This window comes from Cannabis sativa, chromosome 4 (genome assembly GCF_029168945.1).
Source record: "Cannabis sativa cultivar Pink pepper isolate KNU-18-1 chromosome 4, ASM2916894v1, whole genome shotgun sequence".
In the NCBI taxonomy this organism is placed as follows: domain Eukaryota; kingdom Viridiplantae; phylum Streptophyta; class Magnoliopsida; order Rosales; family Cannabaceae; genus Cannabis; species Cannabis sativa.
The window spans coordinates 14,112,989-14,127,680 of record NC_083604.1 but is presented as its reverse complement, the minus strand read 5'-3'; the positions used below and the strand labels follow the sequence as shown (position 1 = coordinate 14,127,680).

The following is a 14,692-nucleotide window of genomic DNA, read 5'->3' as shown; positions in this document are numbered from 1 at the left end:
CTTTGCCAAAATAGTTTGTTCCTTTGATTTTCAAGAAACAACTCCACTAGCTATACTAAAAATATAGTCAATAGTTACTTTGGAGTCATTTAATAAAGTGTTCCAGTCAGCATCGATGTTCCTTCAAGGATAGTAGGAAACTTTTGATAATGTACTCTAAGGTTCATGGTTCTCTTTACGTATCTTATGACCCTCTCAATAGCATTTCAATGCTCTATACTAGGTCTACTGGTAAACCTGCACAATAATCCTAAGACATAGGCAATGTGAGGTCTAGTATAGTTAGTAGCATATCAGAGGATATCGATTATGTTAGCATAATCTGATTGTCTTACTCCATCTCCATTGTTCTTAAATAATTTTACACTTGGGTTATATGAGGTACAAGCAGGTTTATAGTAAAAATAATTATATTTCTTTAGAATCTTCTCAATATAGTGAGATTGATCTAGAGAAATTCCCTTATCAGACCTAGTAATCTTTATTCCAAGGACTACACTCGCTTCTCTGAGGTCTTTCATATTGTCATCTATGGCCTCTTGCCAAAGGTCCGCGTCTAAAGAAAAATATGCTTCTTAGAGGTTAGCAGGATCCTCCTCTAAGGTATAAGCATAGAAATCATGACCAAAGTCTTTAGCTACCTTCGCTCTCTTACTTTTTTTAGGTTTACTTCTAAATCCTCAGTATGTTCATCACTCCTAATCATTGAAATGTTGCTAGCTCATGTGCCCCTAATATTTCTCAATTTAAATGGAAATCTATCTTTAAAAAAAATCAGTGCCGTTAGATTCCACTATAACATGCGCATTTAGATCATAGAACCTATAGGCTTTGCTATTACCAACATACCTTAAAAATATACATTCATTGGCTCTACTTCCTAGCTTAATTCTCTTAAGATCAGGAATACGAACATAAGCTAAACAATCCCATGTTCTAAAATAAGATATGTTTAGTTGTTTATTTTCAATATCTCATAAGGAGAAATTTTGCTTTTTGGGTTAGGTACCCTATTAAGCAGATAGCAAATAGTTAAGATAATTTTTTCCCACCAATAAGATGCAGCACCATAATTAAGTAAAATGACAACAATAGATTCAATAAAATTTCTATTCTTTCTTTTAACTTTTCTATTCATTTTAGGTAAATACGGTGCAGTCTTATCATGTCTAATTTCATGTGAGTTATAAAAATCAACAAAAGCAGTGGAATCATATCCACTGCGTCTATCACTACGTAGCTTCTTGATCTTCCTACTAAGTTGATTTTCAATTTCAACCACAAATAACTTAAACATATCAAGAGCTTCACTTTTATTTTTCATTAAATGCACAAAGATAAACATTTTTAGTTTCTTGTTAAAACACCATTTAATTCACAAATATCATAATAAATTAATTTTAGAGGCTAATTTTCTCTAGTTAAAAATTTATGAGGTGTTTTTGTGATCTTAGCCAGAGTCACACTTTTTGTTGGAAAATTATTTTACCAGGATCTTAGATCTACTCACAAGTATGTTGATTAACACCCTAAATATGAACTTTCTAAAACGATGAAATAAACACATATAAAGTTTAGGAAACCTTACATTGGGTGCAGCGGAATATAATGACTCCTTCCGTTCAGATATCTAGCCCTTGATTCCTTTCTGTAGCAGAGCATTATCAATATCTGAACCTGGATCTCTTTCTCTGAATCTTTGATGCTGAAACTCCTTCTTGCTGAAAGTCTTTCTTCACGATCTTCCTCACTATGGTTGAGGTATCACTTGCTGTGTATGGGCACTACTCATACACTAAGAATTTCGAAATTTTAGAGGGAAGAAAGAGAGAGGGAGGGAGTGGTCGGCCAGATAGGGAGAGAGAAGGCTCAGGTTTTTCTGAATCAGAAGTGTAATTTTCCTGAAGCCTTCACTATCTATTTATAGCATTCCACTAGGGTTAGGTTTGAATTATTTAGCATTAAAATAATGAAAATATCAATTTAAATTGCCTACAAAAGTGGTCGGCCATGTATAGTGGATTTGGGCCTCACTTTTTGCAATTTTGCAGTTTTATCTTTTCTGCATCTGATTTTCTCAAAAACACCAATTTTCTAATTCAACCATTTAAATGCCAATTCTAACTATTTAATAACTATAAATAATTATTAAATAATATTGTCATCTATCATATTTATTAATTGAACCATACAAAGTATCATAATTAACAAATATGCCCATAATAACTCTTTCTTTACAATTTCACCCTTACTTAGTGAAAAAATCACAAATAGACATAGTCTAATTTGAGAATTATAATTGATTAATCAAAACCAATTACATGAGTCTTACAAGCAATATTATCTCAACTAGTGCGGGGACCATGGGTCTATATAACCGAGCTTCCAATAAGTAGATCAAGAATTTATAACCTAAATTCACTGACTTATTAATTCTTCGTTGAATCCACGCATAGAACTTAGAATTGCACTCTCAGTATATAGAATGCTCTATATGTTCCACCATATAGACGCGTCATTAGTTATCCATTGTTATAATCCTAATGTGATCAATGATCCTCTATATGAATGATCTACACTGTAAAGGGATTAGATTACCGTTACACCCTACAATGTATTTTATCCTTAAAACACTTGACCTCGTATAAATGATATTTCAGCTTATGTGAAATGAGTACTCCATCATTTATGTTCGTTTGGTCAAGCTCGAAGGAGATCATCATTTGCTTACTATTCGCCAGATAGAAGCTATAGATTCCATGTTTATGATAGCGCTCCCACTCAATTGCACTACCGTGTTCCCAAAATGTACGTATCACCCTGACCTAAAAGTAGGCTTAACTAACAAATCAAAAAACACGAATAGCCTCTCGAGATTGAGCCTAATCATATCAGGATTAAGATCATTTGATCTAGGATCAACTAGGCGATATTGACTTGAATAGATATTATGGTAAGTTTAATAAATCTAAGTCAAAGTTCAATATCGGTCCCTTCCGATGCATACTCCATGCATCCAACCTGAGCTTTACTTTAACCAATGCTCTGGAAAGAACATAGCATTTCTCCAAATGCAAGTAAACTCTGTTGTAGATTATCATATCAGTAAAACCCTATGTCTGATAAATCTAGGAAACTTTATTCACATAGTCATGTTTACTTTCCAATGTGTTGACGGCACAATAAATATGATCAAGTATGTGAAAAGGGTTTCAGATGAATTTATACATTATGTACATATAATCATGAAATAAATCATGTGAACCATGCAACATTAAATGTTATTTCTGATCTATATTAATAAGTAAATCTGATTATATTGAAATGAGTTTTATTTAGGGCATAAAACCCAACACTTTTTAAAATCATTTTAGGTATTAAGCCTAAACTACTCATATTTTTAAGGGATATTGGCGGCTAAACCACCTAAATTTTACGGTTTGTAACACTTAACCACAAAAACTGAAATTTTGGCGGCTAAACTACCTAAACTCCCATTCCGTTTTGCTCTGTACACCTCCGTCCAAAAATCACAGTTAAGTGCCACGGTGGACTATCCACGTGTACACACTTGTACACGTGGCAAAATTTTAGTGGTCCACGTAATATAAGTTTTAAAAAATAATTATAAATATTTAAAAAAAATTAAAAAATCAGAATTTTTTTTTTCTTTTTTTACTTTTTTTAATTTTAAAAAAAATAATTTTTCTTTTACTTTTTTTTTTCTTCTTCTTTCTTCTTTCTTTTTCTTTTTCTGCAGAAACCCTCCATCCCTGACCTCACAGCCTCAACCATAAACCCCCCCGTGACCACCGGCCTTGAACCCCAACCCCAGCGACCCCCTTTCTCTCTTTCTCTCTCTCGTCTCACCACGAGAGCCTTCAAACCTAACCGGCGGATCTCTTGGTTCCTCCGGTTCCTCTGGGAATGTAGCAAATTACATGGGTCAAATGGCTATGGCCATGGGTAAGCTAGGCACCCTTGAAGGCTTTATTTGTCAGGTAATTTCTTTTCAAATTTTTCTATGGTACAGAATAAGGCTTGATGGAGGTTAATGATCTCCAAATATAGGCTAAAACGAAAGAGAGAAGCTTTTGAGAGATTTAATCACCATTAAAAAGGAAAAAAATTAATCATATATGCCTCCAAAGTAAGCAAATAGATTCCATCTTATTACTTCAAAATGATAAATTAAAGACTCTCCAACATATATATGTAAGATTGTATGACTTTTTCATTCGTGTAAAAAAAAACATGGTACAATATTCATAACACAAAAATTGGGCTCAAGTCTCTGTATGATTGTAACTTTAATTTACATGACGGGGTTAGAAAGAAAGAAATAAAAAACCTCAAAGAAAAAAAAAAAACTTTGAGTTGAATAATTACCAAACTAATTTTATCCCTAAGTTAACTTTGAGTTCTATGGAACTTCATTTTCCCCTCATCCAAGACAGGCATGCCTTTCCTCTTCTTGGTAGGATTTTGAAACCCATTCTCCTCGCTGAGGAAATGAGCCGCTGTTCGGGCTAGTAATTCTTCAAAGGTTTATGGTTGAGGCTGTGAGGTCCCAGGGATGGATGGTTTTTGCAGAAGAAGAAGAAGAAAAAGAAGAAGAAGAAGAAAAAGAAAAAAAAAATTAAAAAAAAAAACAATTTTTTAATTTTTTAAATTAAAAAAAGTAAAAAAAGAAAAAAAAAATCTAATTTTTTAATTTTTTAAAATATTTATAATTATTTTTTAAAACTAATATTACGTGGACCACTGAAAATTTGCCACGTGTACAAGTGTGTACACGTGGACAGTTCACCGTGGCACTTAACTGTGATTTTTGGACGGAGGTGTACAGAGCAAAACGGAATGGAAGTTTAGGTAGTTTAGCCGCCAAAATTTCAGTTTTTGTGGTTAAGTGTTACAAACCGTAAAGTTCAGGTGGTTTAGCCGCCAATATCCCTATTTTTAATTATGTGTTTGTTAACATAACAAAGTCTGGCATGCCAAGTATTGAAAGAGCACAATAAGTAAACAAAAATATTCACTTTATTAACTTCAACATTTAATTTAAACATCCTTTCAGTAGCACACCATTTCCCCACAAAAATCTCATTTTTAGTTAAAGTAAACAAATTTGCCCCTATAATATGTGTGAACCTCACCTTGTTGAGGAGATAGCACGAGACCAAAATTTTTTTCTCATCTTTGGAGTATGCATGACTTCTTTGAGAATCATGTGGTTTTTCCAAAGGCAAACTTTAATTCCACAACACCAGTACCAACAGCAATTGTAGTGTGAGATTCGTCTAACATCACTTTCTTATCCTCGGTTGCAGGAGTGTACGTCTTAAACATAGCACGATCATAGCAGACACGGTAAGAAGCGCTAGTGTCTACCCACCACCATCCTGATCCACCTAATAACCAATTAGGTTGATCTCTAAAATCAAAGTTTTATAAGGTAGCTCTTCAATCAGGTTAGCTTGCGAAGCAAAACTAGACATGTTCCGACACTTGCATGACATATGACCCAGTTTGTTACAAAGAAAGCACAAAAACATTGTCGGGTCATTCTTATTATTAAGGGGTTGTTGTTGTTTATTTTGGTTCCTTGGAATCAAATTTTGATTATTATTTCGAGAATAATTATTGCAGTTTGGAGCATGCTTGCGATTCTAATTCTTAAAATTTTTCCCAGTGAGTTTCAAAATCGCACTAGATTTCTTAGCGTTGTTGTTTGAAACAACAATCACTTCTTTTTTCTGGTCTTGTTTGCGAGCCTCCTCCTCAATGCGAAAGCGAGTGATTAGAATTTTTAAAAAAAGTTATTTTGTTTTGTGCCTAAGAGTATTTTTAAAATCTTTCTAATCAGGAGGTAATTTGTCAATAATAACAGTAATTTGGAATTGTTCATTTAAAGACATACCTTCAGAAATTATTTCATGAGCAATTTTTTGAAGTTCATGAGACTGAGCCTCCACTAACTTATCGTCAGTCATCTGGAATTTGAGGTAGCGACTGACTGCGTACTTCTTAGTTCCAGCCTCCTCAATGTCGTATTTCTTTTGAAACGCGTCCCAAATTTCCTTATCAATTGTAGTATTCATACAAGTCATCAAATAAACTATTGAATAAAATTTTTGCACAAAAAATTATTCTCGACCCAACTTGCTAAATCAGTAGTTTGCTTCTATCTTTCATCATCCTTAACAGTATCAGAAACAACAAGTTTATCAGTAGTCAAAATATAAGCAATATTTTTCATAGTGAGGAAAAATAACATTTTATGTCTCCATCTTTTAAAAAGATTACCACAAAATAAAAAGTTTTATTAATATCAACAACACCAAAATTATCATCGGTAGTCATGGCAAAAACACATCGTCTTAAAATTGTTAAAATAGTTGTTGCAAAAAAAAATAAAAGGAACAAATTTACCGAATAAAATCTAGGTTGAGTCGCGGATTAGGTCGCTCTCTTTAAAATGTTCACGACACTGCTCATAATTGTGCAAGCTAACTATCAGTCTCGTCGACCCCGATATAAAATAACTCAATCAAAATAACACTGTATCGGAACTCTGTTACACAATAAAGAATCGTCAAAGTACCACACCCAATAACACTACTGCTCAGAATACATGTTTGTAATATAATCAACAACACCAAAATTCTCATCGGTAGTCATAGCAGAAATGCATCATCTTAAAATTGTTGAAATAGTTGTTGTAAAAAAAATAAAAGGAACAAATTTATCGAATAAAATTTGGGTTGAGTTGCAGATTAGGTCGCTCTCTTTAAGACGTTCGCGGCATTGACCAAAATTGTGCAAGTAGACTATCAGTCTCGTCATCCATAGGATAAAACAGCCAAGTCGAAATAACATTGCAGTGGAGCTCTACTGCATGAAAGAGAACCGTCAAAATATCACACCCAATAATACTATTGTTCGGAATACATGTTTTTAATATAATCGCATAATTTGTTTATAATTTTTTATGTGAGAAGAAGATGTATTTCTGTAGTTGGTTTTGATGCATTATATAGGAAATGCACGAAAAATAGTAACAGGAAGAAAGACATTGTTGATCATAGGAACGTTAAAACGAGAGATCGTGGGAACAATATTGAAAATGTCTCTATTTCCATCTTTTAAAAAGATTTCCCTCAAAATGAAAAGTTTTATTAATATCAACAACACCAGAATTCTCATCGGTGGTCATGGCAGAAGCACATCATCTTAAAATTGTTGAAATAGTTGATGCAAAAAAAAATAAAAGAAACAAATTTACCTCGTAAAATCTGGGTGTAGTCACGAATTAGGTTATTCTCTTTAAGAAGTTCGCGGCATTGCCCAGAATTGTGCAAGCAGATTATCAACCTTGTCGTCCTTAAGATAAAACAGCTCAGTCAAAATAACACTGTATTGGAGCTCTCTACACGATAGAGAACCGTCGAAATACCACACCCAATAACACTACTACTCGAAATGCATGTTTGTAATATGATCAAAAACACCATAATTCTCATCAATAATCATGGTAGAAACACATCGCCTTAAAATTATTGAAATAGTTACGGCAAAAAAAAATAAAAAGAACAAATTTACCAAATACAATCTCGATTAAGTCGCGAATTAGGTCTCTTTCTTTAAGACGTTCGCAGCACTGCCCAGAATTGTACAAGCAGACCATCAACATCAACAGGATAAATTAGCCCAGTCAAAATAACACTATATCAGAGCTCTACTGCATGATAGTAAACAGTCGAAATACCACACCCAATAACACTGTTGTTCAGAATACATGTTTGTAATATAATCTGGGTTGAGTCGTGAATTAGGTCGCTCTCTTTAAGACGTTCGCGGCACTGCCCAGAATTGTGCAAACAGACTATCAACTTCGTCGTCCCCAAAATAAAACAACTCAGTCAAAATAATATTGTATCAGAGCTCTACTACACGATAGAGAACCATCAAAATACCACACCCAATAACACTACTACTAGAAATACATGTTTGTAATATGATCAACAATACTAGAATTATCATTGGTAGTCATGACAGAAACACATCATCTTCAAATTGTTGAAATAGTTGCTGCAAAAAAAAATAAATAAATAAAGGAAACGAACTTATCGAATAAAATCTAGGTTGAGTCACAGATTAAGTCGCTTTCTTTAAAATGTTTGCAGTATTGCCCAGAATTGTGCAAGCAAACTATCAAGCTCATCATCCACAAGATAAAACAATCCAATCAAAATAACACTGTATCAGAGCTCTACTGCATGATAGAAAACCGTCGAAATACCACACCCAATAACACTATTGTTCAGAATACATGTTTGTAATATAATCGTACAAACTGTTTATAATTTTTCTATGAAAAGAAGATGTATTTCTCTTGTTGGTTTTGATGCATTATATAGGAAATGCACAAAAAGTAGTAACGGAAAGAAAGACGTTTCTGATCATGAGAACGTTAAAACAAGAGATCGTAAGAACAACATTGAAAATCGAAACAAGAAAATGTTTTCGTTTACCAATTAATTAAACACATTTAAAAACTGTTTTAATTAATTAATTAAAAAATAATAATTTAATAAATAAATTTTTTCCAAAAAATAAAGTGCAAAGCTCAATCGAACAGTAGCATGCGCAGTGTTCAGATGAGCCTTTGTATGATTCCTTCCTTTTCCACAAAAATGAGTTTAAGCCCAAGCCAATTGCTCATATGATCATATCTATATTATATATAAACTTACAAATAAGTGTTCCCAAGAAATAGACTAGTCCTCAAAGAACTTCAAAATGCACATTTCCAATTTTTTTTTTTTTTTTTTTAACAATTCACATTTATGTTCCAACATCAACAACTACATTATCCACCATATGTATGCTTAAAAGCATATCCACCATATGTCACAGCTCACGACTCGCGAGATTGAATGAGCCCCCATGAATTTTTTTAACACATTCTATGATAATGATATATTTGTTTAAATTATACACTGAAAGTCTTTTTTTCTCTTCTTTTTTTGGTTGCATTCAATAAACATAAGAACACTATAGCAACTCCAAATTAAAATTTCCGAATTACTCCATTTGTTGGAAACTTGTACGTCAGAATCAACTTACCTTGATCAGAGCTGGAAAAGTGAAGATTAGGTAGGCTAAGTAAAAGAACAAAACCAGATAAACATGTCTTTAAGTATCTCCCTTCTCAACTTTTCTGCACACAAGAAGCACCAAGGTGAGAAAAATGTCCTACCAAATTCCAGTTCATTCTGATAAATACATCATAACTAAATTGGAGTTTTTAATGCATACTCGAAGATGGAAGTTCCATAACCGTGCCACAAAATAATCATTTAAAACCAGACACTTTTCTGGCTGGTGATAACATGCATCATTTCAGTCAAGAGGCTGAGCTTTAGTAAAGATAAATACTCCTCCTCCACCGACTGAGCGGCCCAAAAGCATGTTGGAATCCAAGTAAGAAAGGTAATATAGACCACCTACTGATCGTCTGCAATTCGGGTATGTTTTAAGTTTTAAATTTAACATGCATATCTAGGAGGGAAATGTTAAACAATGTTCATGATAACACATGTTGTACCTTCCCGGTTCTGTCGCAGAAAGAGCTCTATTTGTTACTGGAAATTGAGCTTTGAAAGAACGAAGGAACTGCAAAATCTGTAAGAGAGGATTCATAAGCTTTCATGGCCAGAGATAGCTATTTTCTTATCCTTTCAACTAATGCACTCCAATCATTAGATAAGTTCTCATTCTTGACTATAGAATAACATAATTCTGTAATTGACGTAAGCAGCAGTTGAAATTTGCTAAGATGTAATAGTGCTAAGGTTTTATTCATTCAGGAAGCATATGATGAAAGAAAAGGGGTCTGAACCTTCATGTAGAACTTTATTTGCATATTGGTAATTATGAACTAAACTTCAGTTGGCATTAGAGCTTTAAATACAATCCAGTGGATTGAAGATGTAATATCACCATATGTGAAAGGAAATGAACAGAACAATGCCGTTTAATGTTATTTACCTGCAGACTTATAAATGAACGGGGTAGTATTGCTGGGGCAATTAGAGACTGCAGTTCTTCACTGATTTTTATATTTTGAACAGTTATCTGCCATAAAAAACTTAAGGGCTTCAGATAAGGTTTAGAAGCTGAATATTCAGAACTTGTATTGGGAGAAAGAAAGAAAACAAATGAAATAAAGTAGTGATGCTCGAAAGAAAATGAGCCATTATAGCTGCCTTTTGCAACGTATATGGACCAATTTATTTACAGCTCTCGTGAAAAGGGTTTTAAGTGTCAATCAATTAGGGCGTAAAGAAAATATGTAAAGCATGGCATGTCATAGCATGGACAATACAAGACAAGCTAAATCGATGGCATCCACAATGCAGATTTCCTTTTATAATAAGAACATTGATACAGATTGACGAATCGACAGACTCGCTTATTCAGCATAATTGAGTCTACATCAAAATCATTTCACAAAGATTTGGCATTTGTGGAATTGGATGAAGTCTGAGTTTACAGCAGATTGTGAACTAAAGAAAAGATACAGGAAGTTTGCAAAAGTACTTAACAGAAAATCAAATTAAAAAAAATTGTATGAACACACTCCTCCCATCTTTCCGGCTATTAGCTAAAATAAAAAATAAATAAATAAATAAAAAGCTACCAGATAATTACATATATACATAAATATATATGTGTGTTTATACAAGGAATAAAAACTCATCTACATAGACAATGCATAATTTGGAAAGAAAAGTAGAGCATAGGGTTAGGTTAGTACTTAGTATGGACTTTGCCGCCTTCACTTGGATGTTACATGTAGGGTAGCATATCATGTAACTCCAAAAGAAAGGTAAATGAGAGAAAGCAAAATGATAAATGGGTCTGAATCAATTTGAAGTTTAAGAATAAGAAGAGAAAATATGACTCAATAGAGCAGGCCAGATTAAGTAATGGTACATCAAACAGAGAACCATGTAGAGGGAACAACCACACACATTTAAACTTGAAATTTTTGAAAGTCATGCTTCACAAAAGAAGAAAAACATACCTCTTCAAACTGAAGGTAGATATTACGGACAGAAACTACATCAAATTTTGCAGATACAAGCAAAGTCGCACCTTCTTGTTCCTTCAAGTATGAAAACAAAGAGCATTACATGTCAATGTAAAATGTGAGTTTCACAGACTGGAGTTACAATGTATTTCAAATTTCCTTTTACATTATCCACCAGATTTGCTTTAAATGTACAAATCTGAAACTTGCCCAGGTAATATATCTCTAAACCAAATATGCAGCTTTAAATCAGAATTAGCATGTTTATCACGACTATACCTCTAACAAATTTGGGATACTCCATCGGACAACATTGCGGATTATACCTCCCCTGGATTGATCCCGACATTCAAATTTTTGATAGATCTGCCCAACCTATAACCCCAATAATTGTAAACAAGACAGAGGAACAAAAAAAAAAGCCCATGTCAAAGAACGTCACTAACATAATGTAAAGAAAACTGTACAGTTTATGGTTAGAATACAAGACCGAACAAGAGAAAGAAAAATAAAAGATTGCAGTTCTGATCTGAACTATTGAAGTATGATTCATAATGTATTGCATAACTCTTCTTCACTATATAAGAGTTTGGTTTCTTATTTTATTTCTCTATGTTTCCTTTTTGATGAATCATTATCAAAAGCTTCAACAAAAAAAAAATTAATAATTGCAAAACAAGAGCTCCCACAGTCTAGGAAATGTAAACTTATACTTCATATATTAAAAGGCTAAACCTCTGAATAAAGATGAACGGGCATCTTAAATAAACATAGACTAACGGTGTAAACCTGGAAGAAAGGAAGTCTAGCAGCAGCCTCCAGAAGAATGAGAACATCAGAGGCAGAGGTATACTGCAATCGCCACGTTCCATCCAATTTCACCAAGTCAATTGGGGTACCCCTGTTGTACCCTTCCACACTCACCTGCCAGTTTCTTTTATCACTTTATTATAGAAAAACTTCAATCTATTACTAACCTGTGGCAACAATCACACTTTAATTTCCATGATTATACACAAGTGATCCTAAATAAGATAACTAACACTATTTAAAAAAGGAAACAAACCAAGGCCTCCTCTATCAAAGAGCGCTGATCAGCCGTTGTTATGAGGCCCCGTTGGGTGTCCTGAACAGCTCTCAACAGATCATGTTTTTTGTTCTCTACCTCAAATTCCACTGCCTGGAACCAAAACAGTCAGCACATGTGTAGGTAAAATAATTTAACAGGCAATTAAAAGTAAGAGAAACCTGAGTTGGTTGGGAAGATAAAGTTGCCAAACATGTTGATAATCGCCGAGGAAAAGACTTTTGGCTTGCAGAAAGCATGGGGTTATGAGGCTTAACCTTTCCCAGAGTTCTCTTCCCAGTAGAAAGGTACATGGGGGGAGCAAAAGCCAGCTCCATTTCTTAACAAAATGCCACATATTAGTGTTGGAATACAACAAAAGTTCAAATGAAATTTGATAACAACCAAAACAGGAAAAAATAAGTATTTGTTAACCTTCAAATTAATAAGATAGCTAATTTAGTAACTCAATTGAAAAGAGCCTCTTTTCTTACCCCAAAAGCTAAAGTAGGACAAGTATCCATTCATATGCAAGAAAGCAAAAGCCATTATAAGTTTATTCTTTTTCAAAATCTCAGAAACAGGATTCTCCAATTACACTCTACATTCGTTTGTGAGAAATGCAACTTAAGCATATTCCCAAGTTACCTGTTGTTTCATGGCTAGTAAGCCAAACCCATTATATGACCATTTACAAGCATCATTCTTACAGGTTACAACACACGATTTGAACAAACAATAGAGAAAAAAGAGGGACAAAAACTCAACGCGGTAAACGGTAAACCACACGATTTCAGTTCCCAGATTATAACTTTCATTGAAACTGAAAATGTATAGCAACCCCATTTCTTAATGCTATAAGAAAACACCCAAAAAAAAATGTATAATCTTTTGGTTTAAATTCGTAAAACCATGTGAGAATATGATTCTTCGACACCCGTTGCAGAACAACTTTTGCTATTAACTTCTTCTTCTTTTTTCCCTTTTGGTACCCATTATAGAGGAAAAAGAGAAGGGTTATGTAAAATTCTGATGATAAAAATACCTGTTTTTATTAATCAGATTGGTGTTGATACTGAGAATCTTGTGATCCTGAGCTCTATCAGCTGTTGCAGCTGTGTGGTTCGTCTTCTACCGCCCACGTTGGCTTGGTTTCCCCCAGTTAAGTTAACAATGGGATACTCTATACTTGGGCAAACGATCACCTCACTAATAATAAAACTAAAATGGAAGTTTCAGTTTGATCCCTATTTATAAATATTTTTCATTTTGGTCCTTAAATTGATAAATTAAAATGGTTCGTGAATGTTAATAAAAGATAATATATTCTGTAATTACCCTAGATAATTAAAATTTCTACTTCATTATGTATAGAGGTAGTTACACTAAATAGCTACTATTTCGACTGCTATCCTTTGTAATGACCACGAGGTCTAACTCTTTTTATTTATTTATAAACGCTTTTATTCAAAAAAAAAAAAAAAAGAGGTAGTTACACTTAATATATATTAAAAGTTTTTTACATTTTCTTACAAAAAAAAAAAATATGGTATATTTAACTTTGCCTATTAATATACAATTTTTACTGCAAACGTACAGTGTTGTTATAACAAAATTTTAATACTAAAAAGGTTGTCGAACCAAGGGGGTTTATTATTAAATTTTACTAATTATTATACTTTTTAATTTTATACTTGAAATAGATAATACAAAGTAAATTATAATTAAAAATTAAATAATAAAATAAATGAAAAAATAATCAGACAAACAACGATTTTAAATCAGAAAGTAAAAACTTAGAGCATTGATTTCTCTATTTCAAACTAAATCTCAATTTATCTTATAATTTGTAGTTTCAAGAATCCTAATGTAATCTATTAACCTCTTTCGAGTGATGATAGATTTAACTTTAATTAACTAATAAGATATCTCTATTCAATGTTAATCAATTAAGCACTCATAAAGCAATATGATCCTCTTTAATTGAAACTCAAAGAATTAGTGGAATCTCTCCATCTCACACTTTTTTTATGTCATGTAATTCTAAGTTCGACTTTAGATTACCTCTCTCAAGTGTAAAACTTAGAATATCTATACTAATTAATGGTAATCAAGCATTAAAAAGATAATATTAACACAAAATTACATAAATAAATAGCAAGAATAAATATGAGAATAATCTAAAAATTTAAATTCATAATCTAAAATAGTTACATCAACACTCTAGAATGAGTGTTTAGTTCATAATAACCACAATAATCATGTTCATAATTAAATAACTAAACAAAAGAATAAAAAAAAAAGAAGAAAAAAAGAACTCTAATGATGATAGATGATGATGATTGCTTTGAATCTCTTCTCTCTCGCTCTTCAATGTGTTTTCCAATCTCAAAGTTGATTGTTTCTATCTCTTCAGTCGTTCCTAAATTCGATTTACATTCTTGTTTATATAGGCCAAAAAAGATAGATGAATCCCCCTCAGATTAGGATTTTTTATAAAAAGATAAGTACAACGCTATAGCACCTAA

General features: G+C 32.8%; 1 protein-coding gene across 9 annotated transcripts; it reads right to left on the bottom strand.

The window, feature by feature from the left end:
- Window positions 1–6,537: 6,537 nt before the first annotated feature.
- On the bottom strand, window positions 6,538–13,380 carry LOC115714812 (probable plastid-lipid-associated protein 10, chloroplastic). Of its 9 annotated transcripts, none has more exons than XM_030643574.2 (13): window positions 13,210–13,376; window positions 12,347–12,504; window positions 12,165–12,278; window positions 11,888–12,022; window positions 11,378–11,473; window positions 11,093–11,173; window positions 10,054–10,140; window positions 9,611–9,687; window positions 9,322–9,520; window positions 9,130–9,223; window positions 7,603–7,660; window positions 7,286–7,383; window positions 6,538–6,894 (listed from the first exon to the last, which is right to left on the bottom strand). In XM_030643574.2, exons 2-9 carry the CDS (start codon window positions 12,500–12,502, stop codon window positions 9,406–9,408), a joined length of 861 nt encoding a protein of 286 aa, XP_030499434.2. In that variant the 5' UTR covers window positions 12,503–12,504; window positions 13,210–13,376; the 3' UTR covers window positions 6,538–6,894; window positions 7,286–7,383; window positions 7,603–7,660; window positions 9,130–9,223; window positions 9,322–9,405. The 9 variants fall into 9 exon arrangements, with proteins under 9 accessions (XP_030499434.2, XP_060969297.1, XP_060969294.1 ...); XM_061113314.1 differs by having other exon boundaries at window positions 6,538–6,891; XM_061113311.1 differs by having other exon boundaries at window positions 7,286–7,660.
- Between the last annotated feature and the right edge of the window lie 1,312 nt (window positions 13,381–14,692).